General features: G+C 41.2%; 1 protein-coding gene across 1 annotated transcript in view; it reads left to right on the forward strand.

Moving 5' to 3' along the window:
• CORO1C (coronin 1C) overlaps positions 1–12,889 on the forward strand; it is a 74,719-nt gene extending 61,830 nt beyond the window's left edge. The window contains exons 5-11 of the mRNA XM_063085524.1: positions 2,543–2,724; positions 3,882–4,001; positions 4,877–4,981; positions 6,961–7,106; positions 9,032–9,089; positions 9,198–9,443; positions 10,510–12,889. Of these exons, the coding sequence (XP_062941594.1) occupies positions 2,543–2,724; positions 3,882–4,001; positions 4,877–4,981; positions 6,961–7,106; positions 9,032–9,089; positions 9,198–9,443; positions 10,510–10,629 (977 nt within the window). The 3' untranslated portion in view covers positions 10,630–12,889. The remainder of the gene's footprint in view (positions 1–2,542; positions 2,725–3,881; positions 4,002–4,876; positions 4,982–6,960; positions 7,107–9,031; positions 9,090–9,197; positions 9,444–10,509) is intronic.
• The last annotated feature ends 1,344 nt before the right edge of the window (positions 12,890–14,233 follow it).

The raw sequence follows: 14,233 nt of genomic DNA on the forward strand, positions 1-14,233 counted from the left end.
ATAAACAAAAGGAAAAAAATAAAAATCACTTATAATCTCACCACCCAGATGAAGATCATTATTACCATTTTGATATTTTGTTCCAAATATTTCTGTGTACCTATATAAATTATTTTACACACAGAGATGGGTTCATGCACTTTACATGTAACCTGCTTTCTTTCTTTCTTTTTTTTAAAAAAATCCTATATAAAGATGACTGGTAAGGGGATCTCAAACCCTTGGCTTGGTGTTGTCAGCACCACACTCTCCCAAGTGAGCTAACTGGCCATCCCTATCTAGGGATCTGACCCCGTGGCCTTGGTGTTATCAGCACCACACTTTCCTGAGTGAGCCACGGGCCGGCCCTGTAACCTGCTTTCTGCACTTACTGGTACACTGTGATTCTTTTTATGTGCCATTAAATGTTCTTTCTACAACATTTTTAATGACTCCATAATGGTTCATTGTCTGGATATACCTCTATTTAATCAGTTTCCTCTTTCTGAAAATTGATGTTGTTTCTGATATTTCACTGTTATGTAGCACTGTAGAGAACCTTCTGAGGCTGGCTGCTTAACTGAGTTGGATAGAACGTGGTGCTGATAACACCAAGAACTGGGGTTTGATCCCTGTACCAGCTACCCACCAAAAAATAAAAATAAATAAAAAGAACCCTTGTGGCAGGTCTTAGTGTTCTTACTGATTTTCCGGTTTATCTTTTAGAAGTTTCCAGGTTTATCTTTTAGAAATCTTTTCCTTTGCCCCAAATTTGAGATTTTATTTTCTTTTATAAAAACAATATGAAGAGCACAGGCAGCTTTGTGATGGGAGGAGAGAGGCGATGGAAATATTCTTATCTTGTTTGTGATGATGGCCACATAACTCATATAAAGATCTTTCCAGGACCGACCCCGTGGCTCACTCGGGAGAGTGCGGTGCTGGGAGCACTGAGGCTACGGGTTCGGATCCTTTATAGGGATGGCCGGTGCACTCACTGGCTGAGTGTTGTGCGGGCGACGCCAAGCCAAGGGTTACGATCCCCGTACTGGTCACAAAAAAAATAAATAAATAAAAATAAAAAAGGTCTTTCCTCTCACCTGCAAAAAGGAGGGGAGCAGTATACTTTTTAACTCTGAATAGAGGATGTTTATGATTTATAGTGAGTTAAATAAAACATTTAGTTCCAGGTACTTATTGAAACCAAGGCCCACTTTTCAAAAGAAGCACTACATGGGATACTGTTTTTATAATCACCATTGACTATATTTGGGAATCCTCCTGATGTTCTACTCAGAACCTCAGTCTGAAAAGGAGAGAAAAAAATTCAAGAGGTGGAATTCCATCATGGAAAATTTCCTGCTCCCTTCTCATCTAGGTCAAACATAGGGTATTATCAGTGGACTGATCCCCATTCTCCCTTTTCCAAGTGAAGGAGAATGGTTGCTTGTGGTGTTCTGCATATTTTAAGACTATATGATCCATCCGAGTGGCTGAAGTTACCTGTTTGCCTGTGAGGAACAAGGCAGAGGAAGGGTCAATTCTCCATCCCAGTGTTCAGCTCCAGCTTTTCATACTCTTGTGTAGTTTTTTCTTTAGTTTCCTACTTTTAACCCTCAGGTAACTTAGGTATCCTGGGTATGAGTGGCTAGTTTTTCTAGAGCACTTACAAAATTGCTTTCTTGGCAAGAATTCACCTTTAGGATGTCCTTCCCTTATCTACTGAGCAAGCTGACTGGCCAGCCCAGGATGTCCTTCCCTTATTTTGCATCATCCTTGAACTAATGTCCTGGAAGCAACACATAGTACCTCTTTTTAAAGGAGCCGAGGGGGGGTGGGGCTTGGGGCAGATCCTTGAAGGAAGGAAGGGTGGAGTTGATAAGCTGAGGGCTGAGTTGACTTTGGAGGCCTCTTTGAGTATCAGTTTCTGAATCCATGTGCCTATTGGATTACAGTTTGGACTTCTCACCTCTATCAGGTCAGTCTTGGCCTATTTTTTTCCTCTTTTAAAGATCTGTTGTGAGCAAACAGGCCAGTCTTTGCATTTCCCTTCCATTTATTTTAATTTATCATGCTTTAATACACCAAGGCCATATCTTACAGCCTCACTGATTTGAATAACCTGCCATCCAAAGTTTGTTATGTCCTAAATAGTTATTTAACTCCTTTATTTTTAGTTCCTTTGAAAAAGAAGTAAGCTGTATTCATTCTGATGCTTGTTTTACTAGAAAACGAAACTTGAAATCACTCAGATTCACCAGCCCAGTTAACACTTTTAAAAAACAGGATTCTTTTTCAGTTTAGTACTTCGTTTTTGTTTGGTTGTTTGTTTCATATGAACCCAAACTTAACAAGCTGTGTTTTTCCTTTAACGTTTTTATTTCTTTTATACAAGTCTCTTTTTTGTCACTTCAGTTTTTAACTCCCAGCAAGTGGGGCCTCTTATGATCAGAACCTTCCTTTCTATGCACTTGTGTGTATCCTCACTGTATTTGTAGCTTTCTCGACTATGTTCTATACAGGTGTTTCTAATCTTTGAGGGGCATGGTTTTGCTTGTTTTAGGCTGTGATAATGCCATCATCATCTGGAACGTGGGGACCGGGGAAGCTCTTATAAACTTGGATGATATGCATTCAGACATGATTTACAATGTGAGCTGGAACCGGAATGGCAGCCTGATCTGCACAGCTTCCAAAGACAAGAAAGTGAGAGTCATCGATCCCAGGAAACAAGAGATTGTTGCTGTGAGTATTCTTAGGACAGAATCTCAAGTTGTAGCACTTCAGTGAGGGTGAACTTTCTGCTTTTTAGGGCAGACAGTGGTGCTGATCAGTGAGCCAAGGCTATGTCCAGACTCCGACTGTGAATGCTTGTATAGGCTGGAGCTGTGTCCCTAGTCATGCTTCCTCAGAGTCGAATGTTTCCAGCTTTTCTTCAAGTTTTCTCCCTCACTCGGTAGCCATTTTTTACAAAGAGTTTTACCAGTTCACTAGAGTCCTTAAGAGTTTACAAGTCTGGATCAGCTAAACCAGTTAGCTGCATTCCTGGTCTCACGGCTTAAACTCAATACTGATTAATGCATTCCCCACCCTCTTCTCAAAACGATAGTGAAAATGCTTTACAGAGAGAGATGCGGCAGATTCTCTCATCAGCTCAGTGTCTTAGTTTCTGCCTCCCAAACTGGGCCTCAACAAAATCACTTATCCTGACAAAAGACGGACATTGGAACTAGTCAGGGTTGAAACTGCAAGTGTGAATCTCAGAACGCCTAACATCAGCTGCGCTCTGAGGCCCTTCCTAAGAGGTGGCTGTTCCTTGTCAGTACTTCTCTAGGATTGGTGACAGTCGTGGCTAGTGCTTATTGAGCAACTCGGACTTACCTGCTGCATGCAAAGTGCTTTCAACACCTAGAATTTTCCAAGGGTTGATATAGTGTACTGTCGTTAAACAGATGAGGTTAAAGGAGAGGTTAATTAGATTAGACTTTTTCTGTCCTATGATATTGGTAGAAATTGTGGGCTATATCCAACCTTCAAGTTATTATGCTCTTGAGAAACAAACATCTGGCAGAGTCTTTTCGTATGTTTTATTTCTACAGTGCGTGGACATGGGTTGGCAGCAGGATGTGGTGGAAGGAGGGAGGCTTTTAAATCCAATTCTGGTGCTCTTGCTTGCTAACTAGCTGAGGGACCATGACCAGATAACTCGTGTCTCTTCGTTTCTTCATCTAAGGAGGGGAGGATGGTTGTTAACACTGACCCCTCACCCCCCGCCAGGTGAACATGAATGGCTTGTGGGGTGAGGTTGGGGTGAGGGGTGAAGTTTTAACATATAAGTTTCCACACTCACTTTTCCTTGCAGTTTGAATGCATGCAATGTGCCTTTTTGTGCTCTCTTCCAGGAGAAGGAGAAAGCACATGAAGGAGCAAGACCCATGAGAGCCATCTTCCTGGCTGATGGCAATGTCTTCACCACTGGGTTCAGCCGCATGAGTGAGCGGCAGCTGGCCCTCTGGAACCCGGTATGCCCCTTCCCAGCCTTGCCGCTTACTTTCTCTTGAGCTTTCTCTGTTGAGTGGGGCTTCGGGTTGGTAAGTGGATTATAGGATTCTTGGTTTGGTTTTCTGAGCTTCTGCTTATCTGAAATTGGATGTGAAATTTTCACCCTCACTGGAGATGTACTGGTAAATGTATTTCAAAAATGCATTCTTGATACACCTGAGAAGTCTATGTTGACTATATTTTTTAAAAGGAATGTATGAAGAATCCAGTGTTTTTGATTTTGAAAATAAATTCTAAATTTGGTTATCTTTTATAAAGAATATGATCAAATGTCTAAATCAACATAGTCGTGCTTGGGAAAATGTTTGTAGTTAGCATAAGTGGGAAAAAATACTAAACTAGACAGTCTGATCCCAATTTGTGTGTGTATGTGTGTTGGAAGGAAATAGACAAAATGGTAAAATTTCTCCCACCCCCTGGACTGTGGGATTATGGAATATGGGATGATTGGTATGTTCTTGTTCATATCTTTTTAAAAAGTGCATATATTTGTTTTATAATAAGAAAAAAGTACTTTAAAAGAAGAAAATAGTCATGAAGGAGAAGGGCTCTCATCTTTGTATGGAATACAGTGGTGTTTGTATTAATTTATGGTGTCAAATCAACACAATTGTGAGTGGGTTAGATCCCATTTAGTATCCCTATTGGTATTTACATGTATGGATATTACGTGTGCATTGTTTAAACTTTCATTATTCTAGGCAAATGCTGACTTAAGTAGTGGTAAAAGAATGTATGCTAAAGGGCCTGGCCAGTTAGCTCAGTTGGTTAGAATGCAATGTTGTACTTGAAAAATGTGTGTGTGTGTCTATATATGTATAATTTTTTTCTTCAGAAAAACATGCAGGAACCGATTGCTCTTCATGAAATGGATACCAGCAATGGGGTGCTGCTGCCCTTCTATGACCCCGACACCAGTATCATTTACTTATGTGGAAAGGTAAACAGTAATTTTGATGTTTCATCCTAAATATGACCCTTTAAGAAAAAAAGTTTATCCTTCAGAGATTTAGAAGATAGGCAATGTATTGTGTCATTTTAATTTTTCTAATTTGTGTGTGTCTCAAGCTAAGGACGAATAATTTTAGTATGTTTTAGGTGTCGAGACCGGACCATTTGTAACTTGCCACTTGTGCGGTAATAACACGCCATGTTTAGTACTTTTGACTGAAGCAGGGATTGGGCTGGGGTGTTGAGGCAAATGCTGACAGGGAGATCTTCCCTCCGGGCACTCTAGCGAGAAAAAGGGAACATGCTGGTATTTTGTTTTCACCTACTGGTGCTTCTTGATTGGTGATATTAGGTTTATCTGTATTGGTATCAGGGATAGGTAACCAGTTTGCCACATCTAATGTTGAATCTGTTGGATAACTCTAGATTAGCATTTATGAGGGGGCTTCAAAAAGTTCATGGAAAAATTCATATTTTAATTCTATTTTTCCATGAACTTTTTGAAGTACCCTTGTATGTGTTTAGCAAGTACCACATGCCATGGACTTGTAAAGAGAGTAATGCTTTGCAGATATGAGCTTTTGAGTAGCCTCAGAGACTCTCCAGAGGGTACTTGTTCCTGGGGCTTAGTGTTAGGGCTCTGGGCTTGAAGGAATGTGGCCTGACTAAAATTCCAGGGGTGACAGCCGGGTACACTGAACTCCAAAAACCGTCCTCCTGACATATGATCTCAGCCTTACTAAAATGTTGGTAGCTTTATTATTATTATTATTATTTCACTTTCGTAAGTGGTAACATTCCTGATTCTTTTGTGGGTTCAATTTTCCTTACAATTTTTTATGATTGAAATAGATGAATTAATTTATGTGTTCCCCAAACCTGGTAGATAGTCCCTTGCTGGGTAAAGTTGGTGATGTTTTACTTTTCATAGTTGATTGAGCATGCAGATCTGCTTTACATTTTTATAGGTCAGTTACTTAGAAACTGAGATCTTGTCTGTTTCCTTGAAAGTCATTTTACTGCAGAAGTAAAGCTATTAAGTACATGTGCCTTACCATTGTTGCCATAGTTTGCATCAAAACAAACAAAATGAATAATTACCCAGATACTATTAACACTAGGTGAAAAATTATTTTGGGTATGCAGAAAATGACTAGTATGTGTTTAGCTTCTTTTCCATTGCTTTAGATACTTAAATCACTGAGACAAATGGAAATCGTGAGAACTGAGAGCATCATTAGGGCCTAATACCGCCTAGCTATTTATGCCTTCTTCTTTCTTACGTATATATATCTCCTCTCTACCAGACAAGATTGCCTTCATTGTTCAGGTTGGTGTGACTGTGTGACTATTAATCATACTTAGATTAGCATATGCTTCAGATAAAAAAAAATCTGACCATTCTAAGCAAGATAATCATAGAATTTTACACATTGCATTGAGAGGGCAGTACTTTCTGAAGTTCAAGGATATTCGCTTAAACTGAGTTTCCTAATTAGAAAAACCTCACTTTTTATCATCATCTAAATGCCTAATGTCAGTGCCCCCGGGTCTGTGAATGATGCTGTACTATGCCAGTGAATGAATACTGAAATTAGTAATCGCAGTTTCAGTGATCCTCCTGGTATTTGTTTTTGAAGTTGAGTTACAATGCAGTTGTTTGGCAGAGGCAGTGACATTTTTGCCCTAACTCTGACCTGGTGTCAAGGCTCAGGGAGTAAAATTAGAGTCCTCAGTAGGAGGCAGAGGAGACCTTTTAAAGGGCCTGGTAGCATTTGGTAAAGGAGGGCTTACTTTGTGAAGAAAAGAAACTGTCATATACTCTAGGCAAGCCTCTTTATGAGGAAGAGAGGTCAGCTGCTGAAGTGGGGTCCTAATTAATGCTAGCTTAATAGAGGAAAGAGACACTTAAACAAGATGTTTGTTTCAGTTAACATTAAACATAAACTTGTCTCTGATTTCTTGCAGGGTGACAGCAGTATCCGCTATTTTGAGATCACGGATGAATCCCCGTATGTCCACTACCTCAACACATTCAGCAGCAAGGAGCCTCAGAGAGGGATGGGTTACATGCCCAAGAGAGGACTTGACGTTAACAAATGTGAGATTGCCAGGTAAAGAATCGATATTATAAAATATCCCAATTTGTTTATACCATCCATGCAGTATAAGAGCACTACAGTTACAAGTAATTCTGTAATGCCTGAGTTTTTTTACCCTTGTGTGTGGTGTGGAATTAATATTTCATTTCCTGCCCATACATCTGGATGTGTAGCAGTTAAGTGGCATAGCTGAGGTCTATTGCACACTTACTGAAATAGTGAAACCTTCGTCTCTTGTCATCAAGCTGAGGCAGTGGCCAGTGTTCCTTTGGAGGCAAGCAGGGGAGAGCCTGGCCCTGAGATGGAAAAAGGGGTGGTTTTCCTGTTCTTTGAAGGGAAGGACTAGGTTCCAAACTGGATTGTGGACTCTGCTGATCCTAAACTAGAGATGCCAAAGATCCTCACTGAGGTGTAAATTTAGCTTGATTTAGGAAGCTCAGCTGTGCTGCAATAATTTCTGCCTCTTTGTACTACTCTCGATTTTTAAAATTTATGTTCTGTAATGCTAGTGGGCTTCCTAAGGACAGGTTTTTTTCTTATACTAATCAACAAAAGATACTCAAGGAGACTCAGTGACCTCTGGCCATTTTAAACAACAGCATAGTACTACGTTGTCAGATATAAGATCACACCACACATTTGCACAACACTGTGTTGATACAGACTTTTTAAAAGTTTGCTGTTCTGATCATGTGATAAAGAATTGGCACTTACATCTTTAAAAGTAAAAGTAAAGGAATTGTTATAAACCCTTTTATATGAATCATGGTTTTTGTTTTTGTTTTAATAGCTGGAGTAATGAAGGAAAGCTGTCAGAGAATTTAAAATCGTGGTTTAAACCAAACTAATCAAAATGTAGTTCAAAATAGATTAAATCTGAACTTCAGATTCCATCGAGTATTTGGGAACCCGTTTATTTTACTGTCATCTAAAAGTTTAAAAGACTGTAAGCACAATTGTTTAGGACATCTCTTTCTTAAATGTTTGTTGAAGGTTGATTATGTGTCAGGCTCTGTGCTAAACTTGATAGATGGATCAAACACCTTTACCCATCAGAGCTGCCTTCAGCACTTGGCTCACTTGGAGCAGCTTCCCCAGGCACACTTGAGCCTCTGCTGGGTTCTACGCTGCATGTAGTCTGGCAGGCTGGCCAGGATGCTCGCTACGGCTGCCTCTCTTGCCAAGAACTTGAGAGAACTTGTGATTATTCCTCATCACGGCTGAGAAAAAATTGGCTTGCCCTTATCAGTGTCATCACAAGAGAAGTAGTTTCTGGTTTTGTTGTTTCATCCTGTTGTCGTTTTCTTTTCCCAGTCAGAAGCTATTTGTCGCCCTCTTCCATATTACAATGCAGGTTGCATTAAATTCCCACTCTGTCCATATTCTGGATAAGTTCAGATTTTTCTTGGGTGTTGTATATGATGTGATTTGGCTTAGATGTCAAAATCTTAATTTCTAGGATTCTTTTCTTTTCCTTTTTAAAAATCATATTTATACTCAAAATGTTCAACCACCTCAAGCTGGAAGAAGACTCAAGTCATAGATACTATTTAATGTGTGGATGTGTTTTCTCTGCTATCTGTTGATGAGGTAATTTTTTTGAAAATGAATCATTTTCAGTGTTGCTGTTATTTCCACCACAGTCGATCTGCCCCTAGATAAGTGAAATTTGACCGTCTTTATAATGTACAGATCTCTACTCATGGTTCTTGTCTCTAATCTGCAATTTCCTAGCATGTTACTTACTCTCAGCTTCTGTGTTCTCATCTGTAAAGCGAGAACACTAAGTTCTACCAACTCCCACCATGGATCAGACGAGGTGATGGAGAAGGTAGCACTTCATATTCCATGTGGCATAGTAGAAAACTAGTTACTAATCCTGTTACTCAGCCTCATATTTCACTCAATGCAGCTTTGTCTTTATTTCCCCTTTGAAGGTTCTTCAAACTTCATGAGAGAAAGTGTGAGCCTATTATCATGACTGTACCCAGGAAGGTGAGTGCCCAGTTTTCCGGACAGTCCACGTTTAAAGAATGAATAAATAAAAAAATTCCAGGCCTTTCTTCTTCCTTAGCTAAGGGTTTCCCCCAAATGTCTCTTTAGTCTGACCTTTTCCAAGATGACCTGTATCCTGACACAGCGGGGCCAGAAGCTGCACTGGAGGCAGAAGAGTGGTTTGAGGGGAAGAATGCAGATCCCATCCTCATCTCCTTGAAGCATGGGTACATTCCAGGCAAAAACAGGGATCTCAAGGTGGTCAAGAAGAACATTCTGGATAACAAGCCCACTGCAAACAAGAAGTGTGACCTGATCAGTGTCTCCAAGAAAATCACAGACACAGCTAGTGTGGTAAGGACTGCAAGAGTTTGAGGGATGTGTTTGCCAGCTTGGGCCTTGTCCTCTGGAAAGCTCTTTCTAGTCCCGAGCACTGGCGAGCACTGTCCCAACTGTGGACACGTGGGGGTTTTCAGTAAATGATAACAGGAGCTACGTGTAAGAAAGTCCTAGGGCATGTGACAGTGATGCCTTTGTGGTCATGCTTGGCTCCTTTAGTTGTTTTTTATAACTGGGGTAGATGTTAATCTTCTACCATCTCTGAGAGTAAACAGGAGCCTCTTAGGTGTTTTCCTGTCTTTTGCCAAACTATTTAAGCCCATCTCTGATTTGGGGAGAAATGAAACATCATGAGAGCATAGGGTCATAAGCACCAGGAGGAGAACATTCCCTGAAGGAGGAAGTGGTGAGAGTGTTGAGATATTGCTGAGGGGTCAAGTGACGGAAGGATCTGGCAACGTGTGGGGCTAGCAACAGATAGGATCTCGGCCAGACTCATCTCAGTGGAATGGTGGGGACTGAGCCTGCCTTTGAAGACCCGCTGTGGCCACTACCGGGCGCTGTGCTACTGCTGCTGGAGAGCAGGGCGTCCGGGAGGGGAAGAGGAGCAGGCATACAGGGCAAGGGATTTCACTCCCCAGAAGGATGCTTCCTAGGGGATGGTAGGGTCTCTGTAGCCTTTGGAAGGAGTCACTCCTCACCCTGGCCAAATAGAAGTCACTCTTGATGGAGTGATTAGGGGGGTTGGGATGTAGGGCAGCCTTGAAGGAATTCGTCTTGTCCTGCAATTTAATTGTGACCCGAGAGAGTCTGTCTGGTTAAGTGCCCAGGCATGGGCACCACATGTAGCACTGTGAGGCACTGCTGTTTTGCTTGTGGGGTTTCAGTGGACTGTCCAGCATTAACTGTGTGCTCATAAGGCCTAGATGCAGTAGGTTTTGACTTCTCTTTTTAACATGGTGACTGTGGCTTCCCATTTGCAAAATGGAAAATTACTTTTTATGTCTTATAAATTCTGAACTGTGTTGAACTTTTTTTATTGCTTTTTAGTCACCGCCCCCTTTTTTGTTTGTTTCCTTAGCAAAATGAAGCCAAGTTGGATGAGATTTTAAAAGAGATCAAATCTATAAAAGACACAATCTGCAATCAAGACGAGCGTATTTCCAAGTTAGAACAGCAGATGGCGAAGATAGCAGCCTGAAGGCCCCACCCCCACCCCTCCAAGAAATGGGAGCAAGAACTTGTGCTTGGTAGCTGGTTGTTGGTGTGGTCCTCGGGAGGGCGGAACGGGAGGCATTGCCATTTGGAGACATTCCATTTCAGATTTGTCAACCAGCGATAGGCCACATTCCAGTAAGAACTCAATTCGTCTCCCAAATTTACAGAAACAAAACTTGATTTAAAAGCTGAGCTTTTTATCAGAAAGCTTTTTTGATGTTTTAAGTGTTATGTGACTTGTTGAACTTTTAAAAGACAAAAGTGCTACTTTTAAAATCCCAGATACTCTGAATTTTGGAAAACAAACCAACTCTGATTCAGTGTCATGCCCAAGTACCTTTTTTTTTATGAGTAGGGACCAATGCCACATTGCTCTTTATATTTCTTTCTTTTTTAATGTTGCCAAAACCAAAAGTAACTTTTTTTTCTTTATATTTTGCTACTTTGCAGTATTTGTGTGTGGTTGTTTTTTTTTTTTTCCTTAATTTGAAAGGGACAGCACTGTGTATGTTTATAAACTAAATGAAGATAAGATATTATTTTGTATAAATGTTCATCTGAGAACAATCCGAGCAGTAGCCACATGGTGCTGGCTCATTTGCAGCACAAACCTGATCATCTTAACGACTGTTCAAAAGGAAAACTTGAAAAATCATGTGGATTCATATTACTACCCCTCTTATTTCATTGAGTCTTCTGATCCAAAAAGCTCACATCATATCTCTTCCTTACTTTCCTTTCTCTTTTCTAGAAATTGGGTGGTTGTACCAGAATAGAATTTTGCTTCTTGGTTAGCCTGTGCTTCAGATGATTATAATCTAACCCAAACTAGCATGTGTTTCTGCAGTTTTGTTACACATATAGGATCTATTGTGTTCATCACTTTAAACATCATGTTTCAGGTTTCGGTCAATATTTGACAAGGGTGCCCAGGACAAGAAGACACACATATATTGTTGAGTGTACCTTCTTGCCCACTGCAGCAGCTTGCCTAGCTCTTGAGGACAGCGTTGGGGACTAAAAACAAGGGAATTTGGAGGGGAGCATTTGCCGCAGGTGATCCTCTGTTTTCCCGCCTGACCTGTATGGTGCCTGTGCTGTGCTGGAGGAAGAAGTGGCTCCTTATACCAACAGAGCCTGCCCTCCCTCTTCCTCACGTGTGCTGCGACCTCTCTCAGGGCTCCCCCAGCCATTCCTTCTCTCCTTCCTGCCTTTCAGCCCTAATCACATTCAGCTAAGGCCAGAGAGTGCTATTAGATATTGAGACTAAGGAGAATGATCTAGAATAGAGCAAAAACAGGAGCACAGACCTCTGCTGTAGCTATAATGTGCTCAAACACGTCCCTTTGTGCCCTCCGCACAGAGTAACCTGTTCTGCCTCTAGCTTGCACTGAGGCTGTGTCAAAGAACAGAGGCTCCCTGGACTCAGCGGGGGGCTAGAGACTGAGCTCTGTTCATTTTTAGGTTTGCTGGAACTTTGCCCCATTTCCAATTTCTCATATTTCGTGCTTGAGGAACAATATTAAAGAGCCTCAGTTTTGGAAGGGCTGCGTGTCTGTGATTGAATGTGAAATGTATAGTGCCATTGGGACCAGGAAGGGAACTCTTGCACATGCTCATGCTGGTGTGGGCATGGGACTGGCTGGAAGTGTGTCTGTATACAGGGAACCAGGATGGAGGCAGAGTGTGGTGACAGCAGGTTAGAACATAGAAAAGGTACCATGTGCTTAAACATCTAATATTGGGATCGCTGTCTCCACAATTTCAGGGCATCCAGATGTTTGATGTGGCTTTGTGTGTGTGTATATGTGTATGTTTTTAATATTGGATAATGAGATGAGATGTAAAGAAAACAATAATTATGATGACTTATATTCAAACCTGTACCTGTGTTTTTATCAACATAATCTGCTGAAGACCTTCATTTCAAGATTCAGAAATGTTTTAAGGTTCTGATATCATATTAATTAAGTAAACAAAATTGTTGCTGATGGTGGTGAAACAGCGTAGGAAATGTGATTCAAAGAGGGGAGGGCAAGGGAAAGTTATCTGGATCTTAGTTTGTAGCTTATGACTTATTTAATGAATGGATGCCCAGCCAGGTTCAGAGTAGGTGCCCAAAGCATTGTGGATTATTTTTCCTGTTTTTTTTTTTTTTTTTAAGCCGTGATATCCTGGAGGAGGACAATGAATTACTCCTAGATCGGCTCTTATAGAGCGGCCATAGTATTCTGTCAGAACACTTGCTTCCATTTTCAAAGATAAAAATCATTGATTACAAAACGGTGTCTGTGTTTCTTTCACACCTCAGCTGTCTCCGAGGCAGCCCAGACCTCTCTGGCTGACACAGCTTTTCTGACTTGGTGGAAAACAGCCAGGTGACTTTTTCCTCTGTGAGGGTAAGTACAGGGCAAGGGTGGGTGGGCGGCTCAGTCTGAGCAAAGAGGGAGAGCAGGTGTTGCTTGGAGATTTGAGTGCAATGTTCCAGATCCCAGCAGACCTGGTTGTTGGATCCTGCCTCCGGCCTTTGCTGGTGGTATGACCTAGAACAGGGTTCTTAATCTCTCGGAGTCTCTTTTCTTATCTTGAAGGCTTTATAAGTAAAATTCTCTTGGCTTGGCTGTGATTTTTGTTCCAGCACTAAGTTTTCAGGGTCAGTAGCAAAGAATTTCCCACTGTTTGCCTTTTCTATATGTTTGTAAATATGATAAATAATTGGCCTGAAGCTCCCCCTCCTCAAATAGCTTATCCTAAAGTTGCTTTAGTCCATGAGAACGGCAGCCAGCTTCTTGGTCAGCCGGAGGTTGCAAGAAGTAGAAGTTGGCAGATGCTCTCTGTAGACCCGAGGTGCCCACAGTCAGCGGGGAGACACGTGGTGATCTGTTTACAACTGACTTGTTTTCTGACTTCAGCCACCGTGATTCTTTGCCAGAGATCTAAAGGTCATCGTGTTATCCCCAGACAGCCAGCCAGACCTTGTCTGGGGAGAACTTCCATTTTTTTTATAAAGGTTACTTCCCTTGCTGTTGAACTAGTGTTCTGTGTCCAGAAAAACTTTTTGTTGGCTCTTAAGAGTCTGTTAACTAAGCAGCCCGTTCGCTTTCTGCTGGCACATTAAAATATCCTAATGCCATCACTGGGTCGTGGACATGAGTCAAGGGCACACCTTTCCTTCTCCAGATGAGTGATACTTGTTGCCCAGCCTGGATGGTGCCCTTTGTTCCTTTCCACTGCAAAGAATGCAGAGAGTGGTGGAGTCTTCCCCCATATGTATATGCAATATATATTTGTATGTAGAATAAATACCAGAAATGTTGTTACTGCCATGGGGGGGGGGAGAGGGGTAGAAGTTGTGCGTAATTTGTATTTAATTTGATTTTTCTGAAATTCTAAATTTTGTATAAATTTCTTTATTCCCAGAAAGAAATTATTAAATGTATTAGTGATAAATTAGTACTCATTAAAACAAATACCATAAATCAGTGGGGAAGTATGAAATAAATGGTATAGTGACATCAGGTTAGCTGTGGGGGCCGAGACACCTTATATCTTCAAATCAACACCAATATATGTTCTTAATGGAGTCC

The sequence above is a fragment of the Cynocephalus volans genome, chromosome 2, assembly GCF_027409185.1.
Source record: "Cynocephalus volans isolate mCynVol1 chromosome 2, mCynVol1.pri, whole genome shotgun sequence".
Classification (NCBI taxonomy): Eukaryota; Metazoa; Chordata; class Mammalia; order Dermoptera; family Cynocephalidae; genus Cynocephalus; species Cynocephalus volans.